General features: G+C 40.7%; 1 protein-coding gene across 1 annotated transcript in view; it reads right to left on the reverse strand.

Moving 5' to 3' along the window:
• Positions 1-6,151: 6,151 nt before the first annotated feature.
• The window catches only part of sirt6 (sirtuin 6), a 17,339-nt gene continuing 7,445 nt past the window's right edge, over positions 6,152-16,045 (reverse strand). Inside the window, exons 3-8 of the mRNA XM_083524892.1 lie at positions 12,857-13,039; positions 12,169-12,228; positions 10,417-10,512; positions 10,244-10,324; positions 8,393-8,516; positions 6,152-6,722 (exon numbers count right to left, since the gene is read on the reverse strand). Of these exons, the coding sequence (XP_083381018.1) occupies positions 6,303-6,722; positions 8,393-8,516; positions 10,244-10,324; positions 10,417-10,512; positions 12,169-12,228; positions 12,857-13,039 (964 nt within the window). The 3' untranslated portion in view covers positions 6,152-6,302. The remainder of the gene's footprint in view (positions 6,723-8,392; positions 8,517-10,243; positions 10,325-10,416; positions 10,513-12,168; positions 12,229-12,856; positions 13,040-16,045) is intronic.

Genomic DNA, 16,045 nt, shown 5'->3' on the forward strand with positions numbered 1-16,045 from the left:
GTAATACAATAGTAACTTTGAGCAAAACTCCAGCAAAACTATATAGAAGTGAGGAAAAAACAATGACAGAGAAAGAGAGAGCAAAAGAGATAGAGAATTTCTTAAAAGCTGGACAATAGTCATTATTTACAAAATTAAGCATAGTAGATGCGATTATAACTTTGTTCAATAACGTAATGACAAAGCAAAGAAGGACAGAAGCTTGAAGTAAATCATACCTCAACACATGACTTTGGAAAAGCTCCCAGACTCGAGCCGCACCTGGGTGTGTTCCATCTGCCTCGCTGCTCATCTGTGCTACTGTGACAGAGCACAATTTTGCTCATCTGCTTTCACATATTAAAAAAAAAAAAAAAAAAACAGCTATACGTCCAGACCCAAACCCCTACTGTGTAGATCAGCTCTTCTCTAACCAGGAAAAATTTCATGGCCAGGATCAAAGCAATTCTCCTTCAGCTGGAGAGGAAGATCAATCATACACACCTGGAATTACACGAAACTCATAACAACCCCTCACGCCATACGCACACATTCACATCCTCACACACCCTTCTGGAAGGATCTCTGTCCAAACACTGAGCAGGTTTACAGCAGTGCTACGAAATGACTCCAAAATAAAGTACACGTATAAAAGTGCTTTTTGAACGTGTGCTAATTCGGCCACAAGGGTGTTAGTAAAGGCAAAGGCAGGTACTGATGTAGGTGAGGAGAGGAATAATGGGGTTTGTGGGTTAGGGTTGAGGTTAGAGCTCTATAGCAGGCCACTTAAGATCTTCCACTCTAAGCCATGTAAACAAGAAGCTGGCTATGGGTATTGTCATTTCAAGACTGGACTACTGCAACTCTCTGCTAGAAGGTCTTCCTCCGAACGCTATTCCTCCACTGCAAATGATCCAAAACGCAGCTGCACGACTTGTGTTCAACCTGCCCAAGTTCTCCTATTCAAAACACTGATGCTTGCCTACAAGGCTAAATATGGACCAGCACCATCTTACCCCAGAGACCTCATCACACCTCACACACTACACCACGCTGTCTGAGATCCTCCAGCACTGCTCAAATGGTACCACCTTCTCTCAGAATGAGAGGTAAGTATACTTCAAGGCTCTTCTCTGTTCTGGCACCTTCTGAGATGGTGGAATGAACTTCTCCTTGATGTCCGTGTAGAGTCCCTGGTTATTTTCAAGCGACGGTTGAAGACCTACCTCTTCCTGAAACACTTCAACTAACACTTTCCAAGTTTGCTTTGTAGAATTCAAGAGTTATATTTATATTAAGTTTGTAATCTTGCGTACCAGTGTAGATTTATTCATTGCGAGAGACTTAAAGCACTTTTGTCACTTTTTGGGTATCTAGATGAATGGAAGGGAAAATTGTATTATACTGCATCAAAAGGCATCCAAAAGAATTGTGTGCCTCCGATGTTGTGGTAACAGTTTGAGAAATGACCACAAGCGGCTGGAAAAGTCAGGTGACCCAATAAATTTTTCCATACAGTCTACAACCTAGTAGAAATGGAGGTGAATGGAGACTCAGTGCACATGCTGGGGCTTTCAGTGGCTTGTAGAGGCGTGAGGGCTACAAAATCTGTCCTCTTGTGATGCAGAAGTGGTCTCCGTGTCTTTAACAGTAAACGTTCATCACAGCAGGAAGCAATCACGCTCGCTGTGGAGCAATCACGCAAACCGAGCCGGCTGCACTTGTGACATCTGCAAGACTGCAGTCAATCTGACCCAACATTAGTTGTGTGTGTGTGTGTGTGGTGGAAGGCTATAACTGGAAACCCTGCATTTTAGACAAATTTAGGAAATAGCTTTCTTTTGCAGAAAAAAAAAATCAGTTGGTGTTTTTGATTGAAATCACCTGTTTGTTGATAAGGCTGGGTGTTTCACTCAAGCTAGATTGAACTTGTCAATGTGAAATTAAATTCCGATTCGGTTTAGACTATCTGGATTGAAGACATATATGTTCAAAATTGGGCAGGTTGTAACAAGAAAAAAAATATTTGTTTTATGCTAGAAATCAATGTCGCTGAAACGAAATAGCAAAAGGTGTCTAGTTGGATGGTTCCGCATCCTTACGATTGACCCCAAAGGCTCCTCACCACCAACAGGGACATTCAGCGTTACAGTGGAACCCCGGTATGAGTGCCTTGTAGTACGAGAATATCAGTGTACGAGCAGTTATACTAGCAAAAATCTTTATAGGAGTACGAGCATATTTCGGAAAAACGAACATTTGTTTTGACGTGTTTGGTTCCAGGCACGAGCGTCACCTCCGTCCCCACGCTTCATGCTCAGCCGCTTCATAGACGTTGTTCTGAGTGCGTTCTCGTCGTTCTCTTGTGTAAAAATTGAGCTTTTTGTCTGTTTTTATAGTGTTTTTGTTTTGTTTCACTATAAATTTTGCATCATGGGTCCCAAGAAGTGTAGTGATAGCACTGGAAAGAAGGTTGTAAAAAGAATAACCATTGAAATAAAGAAAGAAATTGTAGAAAAGCATGAACTTGGTGTACGCATACGAGATCTTTGTCTGCAATATGGCATGTCTAGTTCAACAGTAAGTACGATCGAAAAGAACAAAAAGTGATTTATTTCTTTATAATTTATTACTTTTTATGTTTATACTTTGTTACATGTATATTTGTGTGTTAATTTAGGCATACAATTTGTTTTTAACTCCTGAAATAAGCGCTCGCCTGAGGTCCGGGAACGGATCAATTGCTTTTACATTCATTCTAATGGGAAAATGAACATGCGGGTACACATGGGAACACGAGCGGTTTTCAGGAGCGAGTTCGTCTCGTACACCGGGATTCCACTGTATAAGAAACTAAAGAGCACCTGGAAATCCATTAGACAAAAACATTCTTCGTTTGGCTTTTTCAAGGAACCAAGACTATTTCATTAATTAAAATGTGGAAAAACACACAGCAAACATACATGACATGAACAAAAGTTTGTGTACACCTGACCATAAGATCCTGATGTACTTTTTGAGCATCACATTCCATATATAGGCTTGATTATCTGTTATATTAACCTCCACTCTTCTGGGAAGATGTTCCACTAGATTCTGAAGTGTGCTTGTGGTATATTTGAAGGCAGGTATTAGTGTAGGTTGAGGTGAGGAAGCCTGGGGTGTGTTCCAATTCATCCCAAAATATGTTCAATAGGGTTGAGATCAAAGCTCTATAGCAGGCCACTCAAAATCTTCCACCGTAGCCTATACCTTCATGTTAACCCTAACGATGTACACCACCATATCTACATTGAACTGGCTTTGTGTATGGGGCACGGTCATGCTGGAACAGGTTTGGATCTCCAAGCATCAGTGAAAGGAACATTTCATACTACATCATCCAAAGACACAAGAAGATACAACTGTGTCTCCAACTTTGTGGAAACTGTTTGGAGAGGAACCACATATGGATGGAAAAGCCGGTTGTTTCAATACTGAAACAAAAATGAATGGAGATGTTTAAACATTCATACTCCATATCTACAGTACTTGCCCTTTACCACCAGAAGACCATGTGTATGTTCGCCACTTGCTTTGCCACTTGTTCCACACCATCTCTTAAAAAAAAAGAAAGAAAAAAGAAAACCAGCATTTCTCAGTTATATACAGTTCTTCATACAGGTTTTTTTTTATTTGCAGGTCAAATATTTCACATATCAGTGCTGTTCAGTAGAATAAGGTATATCCCTAGAAGCAAGACATACAATCAGCCCTGGTCATGGCTTTGGGAATGCTTTATGCTTCAACATTCCTGAAATGCCCCTTGGTTTCTGTGGTAGAACCACACACAGTGGCTGATTTTGTTTTTCTGCACGTGACTGGAGTTCATAACTCGTAAACTTTTGAATAGAAAATAAAAAAGATTGGTATTTGGGAACTCCAAGTTCAACAAAGAACATCAACACGCACTACACAGTTACTGTAGAGGATGTCAATAAAAAAACAATCGTCGCGGTTTTAAAAAAAAACTACGTAATTCCGAGCTCCGATTTCCCACTTTGGTTGCAAGTCTAATGCAGGAATGGGCTTCATCGGAAAAGGCAGCGAGTGGGGGTTGTTCTAGTAGGTAGAAATGGGAAAAAAATGAGTCTCATTGCCATAATATGATGAGAGAATATGCAACTAGGCATGACTGGCACACGCAAAAGTGTCTGATCATGGCAAGAAATTACTGAGGATAATGGGATTTAGTTTACTCTAAAAGGTTTGGACATCATTTTCAGAAGTAGAAATCATGCTTGAGCTTTACTGATTCAATCACAGATTTCTCAGACTCTCTACTCATAGTACACTTTAATCATTATACTGTACAAAGCCGCATGTTACATCATGCTGCACTTCAAAAGTACTGCACTGTGATCAGCAATAGTACAGTCTGCAGTACAGTACAAGCAGCTTGCAAGCCGTTTACTCTTCTATAATGTATTACCTTGTCACGTTGTAAAAGGTGATCCTAATAAAATAGATGCAATGAGCGATAACATGATAGAACGAGATCCAGCGACTAGAGAAAATGGCTACACTTTGATCCAGGCTCACATAAAAAGAAAGAAATATCATGAGCGCACACACACATATATATATATATATAACTGCTGTAAAAATCCATTAATTCATATTTTTATCAATTAATAAAATGGAAAGTCAATGAACAAAAGTGAAATCCAAATCAAATCAATATTTGTTCTTCTATGTACACTTGCACAAAAATTTTGAAGGAACTCGGCAGGAAGGTCGTCCCAAACATTTTCGAAAACCCACCACATATCTTCTGTGCTTGCAGGCCGTCTCAAATCCTGCTGCCTCTTCTCGTAATCCCAGACAGACTCGATGATATTGAGATCAGGGCTCAGTGGGGGCCAAACTATTATTTCCTGGACTTGTTGTCTGTGCTGAAGATAGTTCTTGATGACATTGGCTGTATGTTTGGGGTAGTTGTGCTGCTGCGGAATACATTTGGGGAGAATCAGAAGCTTCACTGATGGTACTGCATGACGGATAAGGGTCTGCTTGTATTTCTCAGCTTTGAGGACACTGTTAATCCTGACCAAACCTCCAAATCCGTTGGCAGAAAAGCAGCCACAAATTTGCAGGAAATCTAAACTATGCTTCACTGTTACCTGCAGATGCGCAGAATTTGATGAAACAAACCGCATCCTGTTTCAGCCAAACTTTTCACATTTTGACTCATCAGTCCAGAGCATCTGCTGTTTTGGAGTATAGTTTAACCTCTTAGCCTTGTTTACATGTTGGAAGTATGGCTTTTTGGTCACAATTTCTCCATAAAGACCGCTTCTGGCCAGATTTCTCCAGACAATAGGGGGTCCCACTGGTTCTTTGCTGACGGCACTGTTTAACATCTTACAGTTTCAAAGGGAAATAAGAATGATGTGTCTTTCATCTGCTTTCATCCTTCCTCCACTGCATCCACACTCTTTGAACACTGCCTATTTCTTTTTTGCTTCTTCAAAATAGCTTCAACAGCACATCCTGAAACTCCAGTCTGCTTTGAAATTGCTGATGCACAATCACTTCATTGTGTCTTGTTGCTGTAGTCTTGCCATGGTGTATGACCTGTGACATGAAACTGTCTTCCACGTCCTTTCTCAGCCAGTTTTGATCTCTTACACAGCTGATTCTTTTTTCAATTAATGACCGTGTTTTAATCTTCATATGAAATCGATGATCATGATGATAACCTGTTTGGTTACAGTGCAACCTCGATGCGAGTAAAAAATCCGTTTTGAATCTCTCCTTTGGTTGGTTCCTTTTTCAAGGGTAATTGTACATGTACTGTACAATGTCAAAATTGGTTTATTTACTACTTTAAATAAATAATACAATAATAAAATGTTACTCCGAACTTTCGAGCCACTCGCAGCTTCTCACCAACTATCAGATATTTCGCGAGTTACTCTTAAATGTCCGGTTCTAAATGAAAAGTGTCAAGGTCGCGAGTATTGAGGTTCCACTGTAATTGGTTAATCGTACACCTGATTCTGATCCTACAAAATCCCTGCCTTTGTGCAAAAGTAAGAATTGATGCTAGTTTGAAGCCGAAGGGTGGTCACACCAAATATTGTTTCGATTGAGATTCTTCTTTCATTTATTGACTTGACATAAAAAAAGATTTTGTACAGACACAGTGGCTGCCTAGATTTGTGAGGTGGTAGAGAATATGCCTGAGAATGTATTGCTGGTTTTTGCACTGAGAATTCTTTATTGAAAAAAATAATAAAATAAAAAAAAAAAAAAAAAAAAGAGAAAGAGAAAGAGAGTTTCTATAAGGATGGATTGTTGATTCGTGGCTTTTTAGCTTCACCCACAGAAGAGACTTCAGTCGCGGATTCCTCACTGACTCTGTTAAGCTCATTGTCTGCTTCTGATCTACCGTCAACCACAATCTCATGTTTACATGATTTCTTCAGCCCCTCTTCATCATCTTCCTCTTTTTTGACTCCTCGATTATTGTCCTTCTTTGGCGTTTTTCTCTTCGCTCCGGGTTCTTTCTTTTCTTCTATCTTTAGTTCGATCTTGACTTCCTTTTTCCAGGCTCCGTAGGGCAGGATGTCCGCGTCACCACCTGAAGACTCGCACTTCGTTGGCCCCATCCACTCTGGGATCTCCAGGCCCAGGAGCTTCATCACCTGACTCATGATTTTATCCACGTAACCGTGGATTAGCAGGTGGGCGTGCTTGTCCTGAAATAAGGCGGCAGTGTTACTGTCTAGACAATTTCTTTTAAAACATGAAGAGAACTGAGATTTTGAAAGCAACATGCATAAAACAATAAGTTTCTGTTGCAAACTTGATCAGCACCCTTTTAGACAGCTGGGGAAATGTTGCATAAAAAAAAAAAATAATAATAAAAAAAAGATTACAGACAATAATTGACATAATCCTAGGGGTGTCCCTGACTAAGGACTGACACAGCCGAATTAGAATCGTCAAGTCATGCCTATAGTGTGAGTGTGTATGTGTGTATGTGTGTGTGAGTGTGTGAGGTGGATGGTGATGGCACCAGGTAGGCGTGAAACGATTTCTCGTATAATTTGAAACGAGGAATCGTTTCACGACTACCTGGTCCCATCACCATCCACCCTTAGATTAAGTATTTGGTACAACGAGTGTAACCCTAGGTTTACTCTCGTTGTACCAAATACTTAATCTAAGGGTGCCATGCAATTTGAAAAAAAGTTTGAAAAGCATTACAATTTACAGTAGGTTTGTGTATTTTCAGCTCAAAATTTGACTCGACTCAAGAGTTGTGTTTAGATGCCCAAACTAGGGACTGTGGACTAAAGTTGGCCTGTGGTGACCTTCGCTTTGGCCTATCGTGCCATGTATGAGAAGAGGGGAAAGTAAAAAAAAATTGGAAAAACATTTGAAAATTAAGAACCAGCTTCATGTCTCCCTTTAGAGGTCAATGAATATTCATTAGGCACTGAATCATACAATAAACTGGATTGTTTCTCATTGTACTATAACTTTCACTAAACTAGAACATCCATCCATCCATCCATCCATCCATCCATCCATTCATCCATCCATCCATCCATCCGTGTTGTTTTAAGTGTTGGATATGGGAAAACAGTGGTGCTCAGGGATTGGTTAATTGGAAAACAGTGGTAAATTAAAAACCTTTGTAATAGAAAAAGTCAGTGATGTATACATATATATACAGTACAGACCAAAAGTTTGGACACACCTTCTAATTCAAAGAGTTTTCTTTATTTTCATGACTATGAAAATTGTAGAGTCACACTGAAGGCATCAAGGGCTATTTAACCAAGAAGAAGAGTGACCTGAACCCAATCGAGATGGTTTAGGGGTGAGCTGGACCGTAGAGTGAAGGCAAAAGGGCCAACAAGTGCCGAGCATCTCTCGGGGAACTCCTTCAAGACTGTTGGAAGACCATTTCAGGTGACTACCTCTTGAAGCTTATCAAGAGAATGCCAAGAGTGTGCAAAGCAGTAATCAAAGCAAAAGGTGGCTACTTTAAAGAACCTAGAATATGACATTTTTCAGTTGTTTCACACTTTTTTGTTATGTATATAATTCCATATATAATTCCACATGTGTTAATTCATAGTTTTGATGCCTTCAGTGTGAATCTATAATTTTCATAGTCATGAAAATAAAGAAAACTCTTTGAATGAGAAGGTGTGTCCAAACTTTTGGTCTGTACTGTATATTATACAAAAAAGTGTATATATGTCTATATAACATTTTTATGCTAAGGATATATATTTGTGCATGTAATGTCTGGTCTAATTTTTTGGTCGACGGCTCTCGATCAAGTTCGATTTTTGACCCTTTACAGGAGAAAGTTTGGGCACCTCTGGTTTAATATGTGTGCATGGTAACTCACGTGTTTGGTTGGCTGCAGGTTCACGATCACTACTTTACCTCCGGTACGTTTAGTCAGAAGAGGCAGGTCACCACTGGGCTTAATTTGTAGAGACGTACCCAAGGTAAGAGCCAGGTCAGCTCGCCTGTGCGCGCACACACACACACACACACACACACACACACACACACACACACACACACACACACACACACACAAGCAATGCCTGAAATAAATCATTCCTTTGCATGGAAATTGAAATGTATGTGCTGAACTGCCTGCGCAATGAAACGTACAAGGCGAGCTGCAGTTTGACCTGCCTGAGGGTGAAGCTCCGGAGTTTGCCATACGCACAAACACACCCCACACGCTGGGTCAGGAGATGTTTTTCTTAACGACCTCACGTATGTTTAAGGCAGTCTCATTCATATACAGTTGTCCATCAGGACACACACACGCACACTTCAAACAGAGTTATATGGTGTCCTTTTTTTTTTTTTCCCCACTTGCATTCACTGTGCATTTTGAACAGGTCAATGCAATTCCAAAAGTGTGACTGCACTGGAGAGCAAGAATATAAATTATTTCTCAACCAGTCGTATGCGTATGGTTTCGCAGCAATGCTTTTTTTTTTCCGGACCCGATATATTTCGCGGTCGAATTTAAATTTCCATTTTTTACTATAAGATTTTAAACCCATAACAATCAAACGTGTCTATATAACTACATACACCTCATGTATGCAGGATCCTACTTGCTTTAAATTGTTAATATACAAAAAACAAAGAATTCATATATATTAGCAGAACAAGCATCAGGAATGAGTGTTTACCAAATCTGTTAATTTATCAGAAATGGGTTTCCACTGATCCATTGGGATAAATCACACGTGGTCTCGATACTATTTATGGAGTGTTGCTCTACAATTTCCTGGTCTCTCCAACAATCTTCGTTGAGGTCCAGTCCTTGAAATAGTGCCTGTGTGCATCAATATGTGACAGAAAAATATACTCGTATTCAGATTCGGGTTACTCACAAACTTACTCTTAAAGGTGTCAATCGGCCTAAGAAATTTGAAGAAACAGATCTTTCTGCTATTATTTTAAAAATTCCAGTGGAAGTCACAAGTGCAGTGTAACAGAAAAACATTTGGCTGACACAAGAACAACAACAACTATGAAACAAACATTTAATAAAAGTCTATTAATCTGTATATTTTCTGTATATTTGAACAAGATCATTCCACAAGCAATAGATCCTGTTATTTATACATTACGTAAAACAAAAGTTTGTGGAGGTGCTTTTTGAACATTCCACTTTTATTCCCCATTTACTCTTAAAATAACCTCCACTCTTCTGGCAAGATGTTTCACCAGATTTTGAAGTGTGGAAAATTGTGATCATTCAGCCACAATAGTGTTAGTAATGTCAGGTACTGATGTAGGGTCAGGAGGACTGGGGTGCAGCAGCGTACCGTTTTTTTTCTTTAAAATGTTCAAACACTTTTCTGCCCTTCTGGACTTTCTCACTTAGGTCAGTTAGGCCTTGATAACAATCCTAGCTTGGGGGTCTACAATGTTGTTTAGAACGTGTAAGAGAAAAATATTTTTCTCTTAAGGCTGCATGTAAAATAAATAAATAAATTAAATTAATTAATGAATAAACAAGACAAAACAGATAATATGCCTCCTAATAACAATGTGAAAGCTTGGCCATAACTAGTGCCCAATGGAAAATGCAGACAGCCTTGTCTCTTCCCACCAGGTTTTTCTATTGCTTTCTCATTTCTTTTGCTTTAACAAACACACACACACACACACACACACACACACACACACACACACACACACACACACACACACACACACACACCTGCTGGCCTCTTCTGCACGGTTCAGATCCCGCTCAGGAAGTGAGTCCTCCCAGTCCAGAATGGTGCTGATCAGCTTCCCCCTGCCAAACAGCAAACACACAGATCAGACTCATTTAACCACAACCGCACACACACACACAAATTAATAACAGACAGGTGTGAACCTACTAACCTGCAGGCTCGCAGTCCTCTGGATCGTGTGCCTTCGCAGTAGCGCCCCGTGGGTTTCAGACCCATGACCCCAATTACCTTTTCACGCACATACTGCCTGCAGAATCACAAAGCCCACAATGCGGTGACCTTGTCTACACCTGAATGCTCAAAACTCATATTAAATCAGTGGCAATTAAAACCAGACAATTAAAAAAATAATAATAATTACTGACTATTCTAATGATTTATACTGAACAGTGAGGTGGGGGGGTGGGGGTGTCTTGGGGGAGCCTGCACATTAAATACGGACCTCACATTCGCCCTATCAAGAGCCAACCAGGAAATGCAATGCAAATGGGAGGAAGCACCACCAAGGTTTATTCAAATTACATCTCTAAATCATAACACAAGCAACAGGATAAAACGAATGTCCTTGTAAAATAGTGACTAATCCCAAGAATCTAAGTTTTATTACCAAAAAAAACCCTGATTGAAAAAAAAAACATCGCCTTGTTTATTAAAAGAACATTGAACGGCATTAGGAGAGTGCAGTGCCAAGGAGCTACAGGTGGATGTCCAGCTGCTTTAGGGAATGAAGGTGTAAACAAAGAGAGACATGCTGACCCTAAACAAGGTTTTTAAAAGAGCCACTAGGGGAGCCGTGTCTTAAATAACAACTTCTGTTTGAGTGCTGATACGACTGGTTGAGTTGTAATTAACAGCCGAACGGGGCAGAGGGATTTGTGAGCTGGCTTAGATAAACCCATTGGCTTACTTACTCCAAATAACTTTTTTGATCGAATCATTTTTGCAGGTAGTCAGCACTTATTACTGTTGGAGAGCCTGGTGGCTAGAATTTAATGGCACAATGTTTCTAATGCTAAGCTTCCTCTGTCATTTTAAAGTAGTGATTAATTGATGCCATAACAGTTTCAGGTATCAGTGAGGTACCAGGCTTACTTTCTTGGTGAAAAGCAATCAAGAAAAGATACTGCAGCAACTTTATACCGGGTTCAATACAGAGCGAATGCAAAGGCAGTTGGTCTGAGCATCCAGAACAGTGTCAGAAATTGTGGTGTTTAAATGTGAGTAGGGGGCCAAGGGGCGGACACTTTCCAGTAAATTTCCAAAAACATTGGGAACTTTAATACTGTAAATACAGGGTCTTTAATTAAAGCATTAGTACAGCATTCATTACTTAAAAGTAATGAATTAATAATAAATAACTGTTCACGGTATTGTTTTTACTCTGCGCCTGATAGCGATCCATATATAACTCAATAAATATAGTGTCCATTCGAGACATAATTCAACATAAAAAAAATTGTGACAAATTATTTCACTAATTGTACACAAAAAATTTACTTTTAAGCTTTTAAAATGCCAATTCAAGCCATTTCCAGGGACTCTAATCCCACCTACTATGGAAAATATTAAAGGTCAAGTTCCAGGAAAAACGACAGGAGCGAGTGAAGGACGGTGTGGAAAAGGCGAGACAGCAGGACAGAGAGGTACATGCAGGGGAGAAAAAGAAACGCAGCAGGAAAATTAGAGATACACGCAGGGATTAGGAGCCGGCAAGAGACAAACAGACAGCAGGAGTGAGGAGTTCAGAGGGAAAAAAAAAAGAGAGAGAGAAATTGCAGAAGAAAATCTCAGCAGGAGAAACGGAGAGAGAGAGAGAGAGAGAGAGAGAGAGAGAGAGAGAGAGAGGGGGAAAGACGAAAGATGGACACTGAGGAAGAGACTGGGGAGGAAGACGGAAACGCACTTGCCGCACTTCTCACATTCCTCGACGAACATGTTCCCGTGAAGCTCAGACAATCGGTCCCTGTAAGAACAAAGAACAGAGAGAGAAAAGAAAAAAAAACACAAACTGTTACAGATATAAAATTCTTTATCCGTCTCATCCTCGTCACGAGACACGTTTCAGCATGTTGATGCGTTCACTCGAACTTTCACTCGGGCCGCAGAGGACGATCGCTCTCGGGATGATTATACCTGCGGAGTTATAATCAAGAGAATGGCGTAATTTTAAAGGCAACCTGGGGGGGTGGGGGGGGGGATGTCGGGGGGTCTGGAGCGGTGCTAATCACAGGATCGTGTGCAGAAACGGAAAACGTAGCGCTGCGATCTGAGCTGATCAGAGCTGTCAAAGCGCATCGAATCCAAATCTTTCAGGCTCCGATTTGCATTTCGTCATACACGCAGGCACAAGTGATAAAAGGTGGAAAAGCTTTTTTTTTTTTTTTGCTAAATAATGCCTTAGTATTAGATTAGAATATGAACAAAGTACCTGCAAATGTTACTATGGCAACGATAACACATTAGAACAAGCAGATTATATATAAACCTGTGATTTGGAGATGGAGCTTTTATTGTCAGACGTGCCTCTTTAGAAAATGTTAAGAAAAATCCGCACAACTGGATTGGAGGATTAGACAGCACCGGCTGTTTACCTGGGGAAACCCGAACGCAGGTGAAGGCCGTCTACGTTTTGGCTGATGAGGTATTTAAGGTAGCCGGCCTTCTGCAGCTGCAGCAGCGCCAGGTGAGTCACGCTCGGCTTAGCGTCTTCGAAGGTAGTGTCGAACTGAGGACTCTCTCCTTTTTCCTCCATTGTCCAGACACCTTTTGGGCCTCTGTAAAAACACACACATATATATGGATTTATATAAGAGAGCGTTTATTGTCCTTTCTGCACTGGACATTTTACAGTTTTTCTCTCTCTCAGCACATACAGAGAGCTCAAGACAATTTTTTTTGTATGAAGGCTGTATGAAGGCAGTTTAGATTACATACTCTGTATTGCTTCGACTGTATAACGGCATCATGCACAGTTTATTTGATCCCTGCAATTCTCGCTCGTTCTGCTCAGTGTGTGTTTGATTTCCAACACTTTCTTTCCTGCAACGCAGCAACGCGCACACGAGTGCTTCGACACAACAAAAGGTCAGAGTCGCGACATGGAAACGACGCATACAATCCCGAGTTTTTGAGCAATAAAGCAAAGGACAAATTACTGTTGGTATGAAATGAATGTATTATCAATGCTTTCTTCTTATCCACCGCCGTTTCCATGGTAACCACGCATCTAGGGACATGAATGAAGGACGAGATACATACCCCAAGAATAATAACCAGATTTAAAGCAGGTTGTTAAAAATAAGCTTTCTTTTTGAATACAGTTAAACATTTACAGACGGAGTTTCCAGTGTCAGTGCATTTTTCCCCCTCTGACAGTCTTCAGAGACTTTTGTCTTTTACCTGGCAGGCTGAAATGTTCTTCATTTCAAGACTGCATATTAGCAAGAGATTAATGAGGAAACAACTTTTAAGAACATTTAGAAGGTTTTGTGGATTTTCCATCGGTTTTCCTGATTAATCGTCACAGATAAGTTGATTGCTGGAACTATTGGCAAAAATCCATACTGGCTATTCTGGCCTGCTTTTTTTGTGAGAGCGGCCTCTAGTGGTGAATCATTCATGCCACGTGCTGTTGTTTTTGACGCGTGAGAAGGCGTGCTGCACGGAGAGCGCTTAATTCGATAATTTTTTATGTATTAGTTATAGAATTAAATGTATAAATTTTTTTATCTTTTTTTTTTTATACATTTCAGTGCTATTTTATATGGAGTGTGTGTTTGTTTAAATATCCATATAAAAATGCTGATTAATCGGTTATCGGCAAATACGATCCAACCAACCAAGTTATATGTACGGGTAAAATCCATTCGGTCGACCTGTAGTTATTATGTTCTCGGCCAAAATGTCAGGATCCCTATCTAATCCCGATGAGCATACTTGAGTGACATTTGCTTTCAATATCATTCAGCAATATTTCTAGAGACATTTCAGAAAAACAGTCAAATATTAAGAGCAGCACAGGTGAAGAGAGAGAGAGAGAGAGAGAGAGAGAGAGAGAGAGAGAGAGAGAGAGAGAGAGAGAGAGAGAGAGAGAGAGAGAGAGAGAGAGAGAGAGAGAGAGAGAGAGAGAGAGAGAAAATATTCGGGCCATACATTTTCCAGCAAAATGGAAGGCAGAGGCAAGACCCTGTCCTTAATGACTAATTTTGGCAGCTTGAACTGAGGCGTGTTTTTATGGCTGCTGATCCTTTTCATGCGTCGCCTCTTGATCCCTCATCCCTTTCTGATGCGAGCTTCTGAGCGCAACCGTCGGAGGCGGAAGAAGCCGAGCGACTGCGGCGAGGAGAAAACAGATGCACAAAGTGATAGAAAGTCAGAAGACAGCGAGATAAAAAGGGAAAGACGTGCTGAAAGTGATGTGATTCGAAAACCTGCAGTAGTGTTTAACGCCACTACTTGATTTCTTACAGAGCAGAATCACATGACCAGTGAGTTCTTATGATCATAACTGAAATGTGGAAAATGAAAAGAGAATGCAGTTAAAGGCCCTCTTTAGTGCCATTTTTGGAGCAGGGAGAAGGCGTGAAGTTCACGAGATGTCCGCATTTATTAACGTGAACGGCATGTGGATTCTGCTCGAGGTCGCTGAGCTTTGAATTATTCATTTGTTTACATCATGAAATTCTCGTAAACGCGGCGTTGATGCGGGTTGTATTGCTGTCTTCTGTCCTCGATGTCAACGAGTTTAGGTTAACCATCTGTAATGTTTGTTCTTGGTCTGGATATGATCAGTTGCTGATCATAATAACCTCCACTCTTCAGGGAAGATGTTTCATCAGATTTTAAAGTATGCTTGCGGATATTTGTTTTCATTTAGCCATTAGTGAATTCAGGTACTGATGTAGGTGAGGTGAGGAGGCCTGAAGTGCAGTCGGCGTTCCAATTCATTCCAAAGGTTTTCAACGGGGTTGAGGGTCAGAACTCTATAACTGTCCACTTAAGATGTTCCACTCTAACCCATATAAAGCATATCTTCATGGGACTGGCTTTGTGCACAGGGGCATTGTGTTTCGCTCCCTTTAGTTTATATCACTGTCTCTAAACCATGAAACATCGCAGGTCTCACCACAGTCCTCTAAACGTTCCCTTTCACTCTCGCAGATACTCTTCTATCACAAATCACTCCTGCTATCACTCTTCTCCACCCACTCCACCCTGCCTGCACTCTTTTCTTCACTTCTCTAACACACTCTTTATTACTGTGCACTGTTGACCCCAGGTACCTGTTAGCAACTGGTTTTATCAGAGCTAATTTTTTTTTCAAGTCCAGAATCGAGAAACTTGCACTTTCCCATAGCTGAAAAATGTAAATCCGTTTTAGGTCTTTGGTACGATTCACCAATAACAGAAAGCTGGTTGGCTGTTGAATGTTGGTCTCATTTGTAGTCATAATACAGCGACTTAAATTTGGACTAGCAAAAGAAAGAACTGTTTAAAATGTTCCCTGGTGGTCTAGTGGTTAGGATGCGGCGCGCTCACCGCTGCGGCCCGGGTTCGAACCCCGGTCAGGGAACCGACCCCAGCCATTAGGGTTGCACAAACCAGTGCACTCTTAGTGCCGGTCCCAAGCCCGGATAAATGGGGAGGGTTGCGTTAGGAAGGGCATCCAGCGTAAAAACATGTGCCAAATCAAACATGCGGATCATGAATACGGATGATCCGCTGTGGAGACCCCTAATGGGAGAAGCCGAAAGAAAGTTTAAGTCCTGTTTAAAATTATT

This window comes from Silurus aristotelis (assembly GCF_946808225.1).
Source record: "Silurus aristotelis genome assembly, chromosome: 22".
Taxonomy (NCBI): Eukaryota; Metazoa; Chordata; class Actinopteri; order Siluriformes; family Siluridae; genus Silurus; species Silurus aristotelis.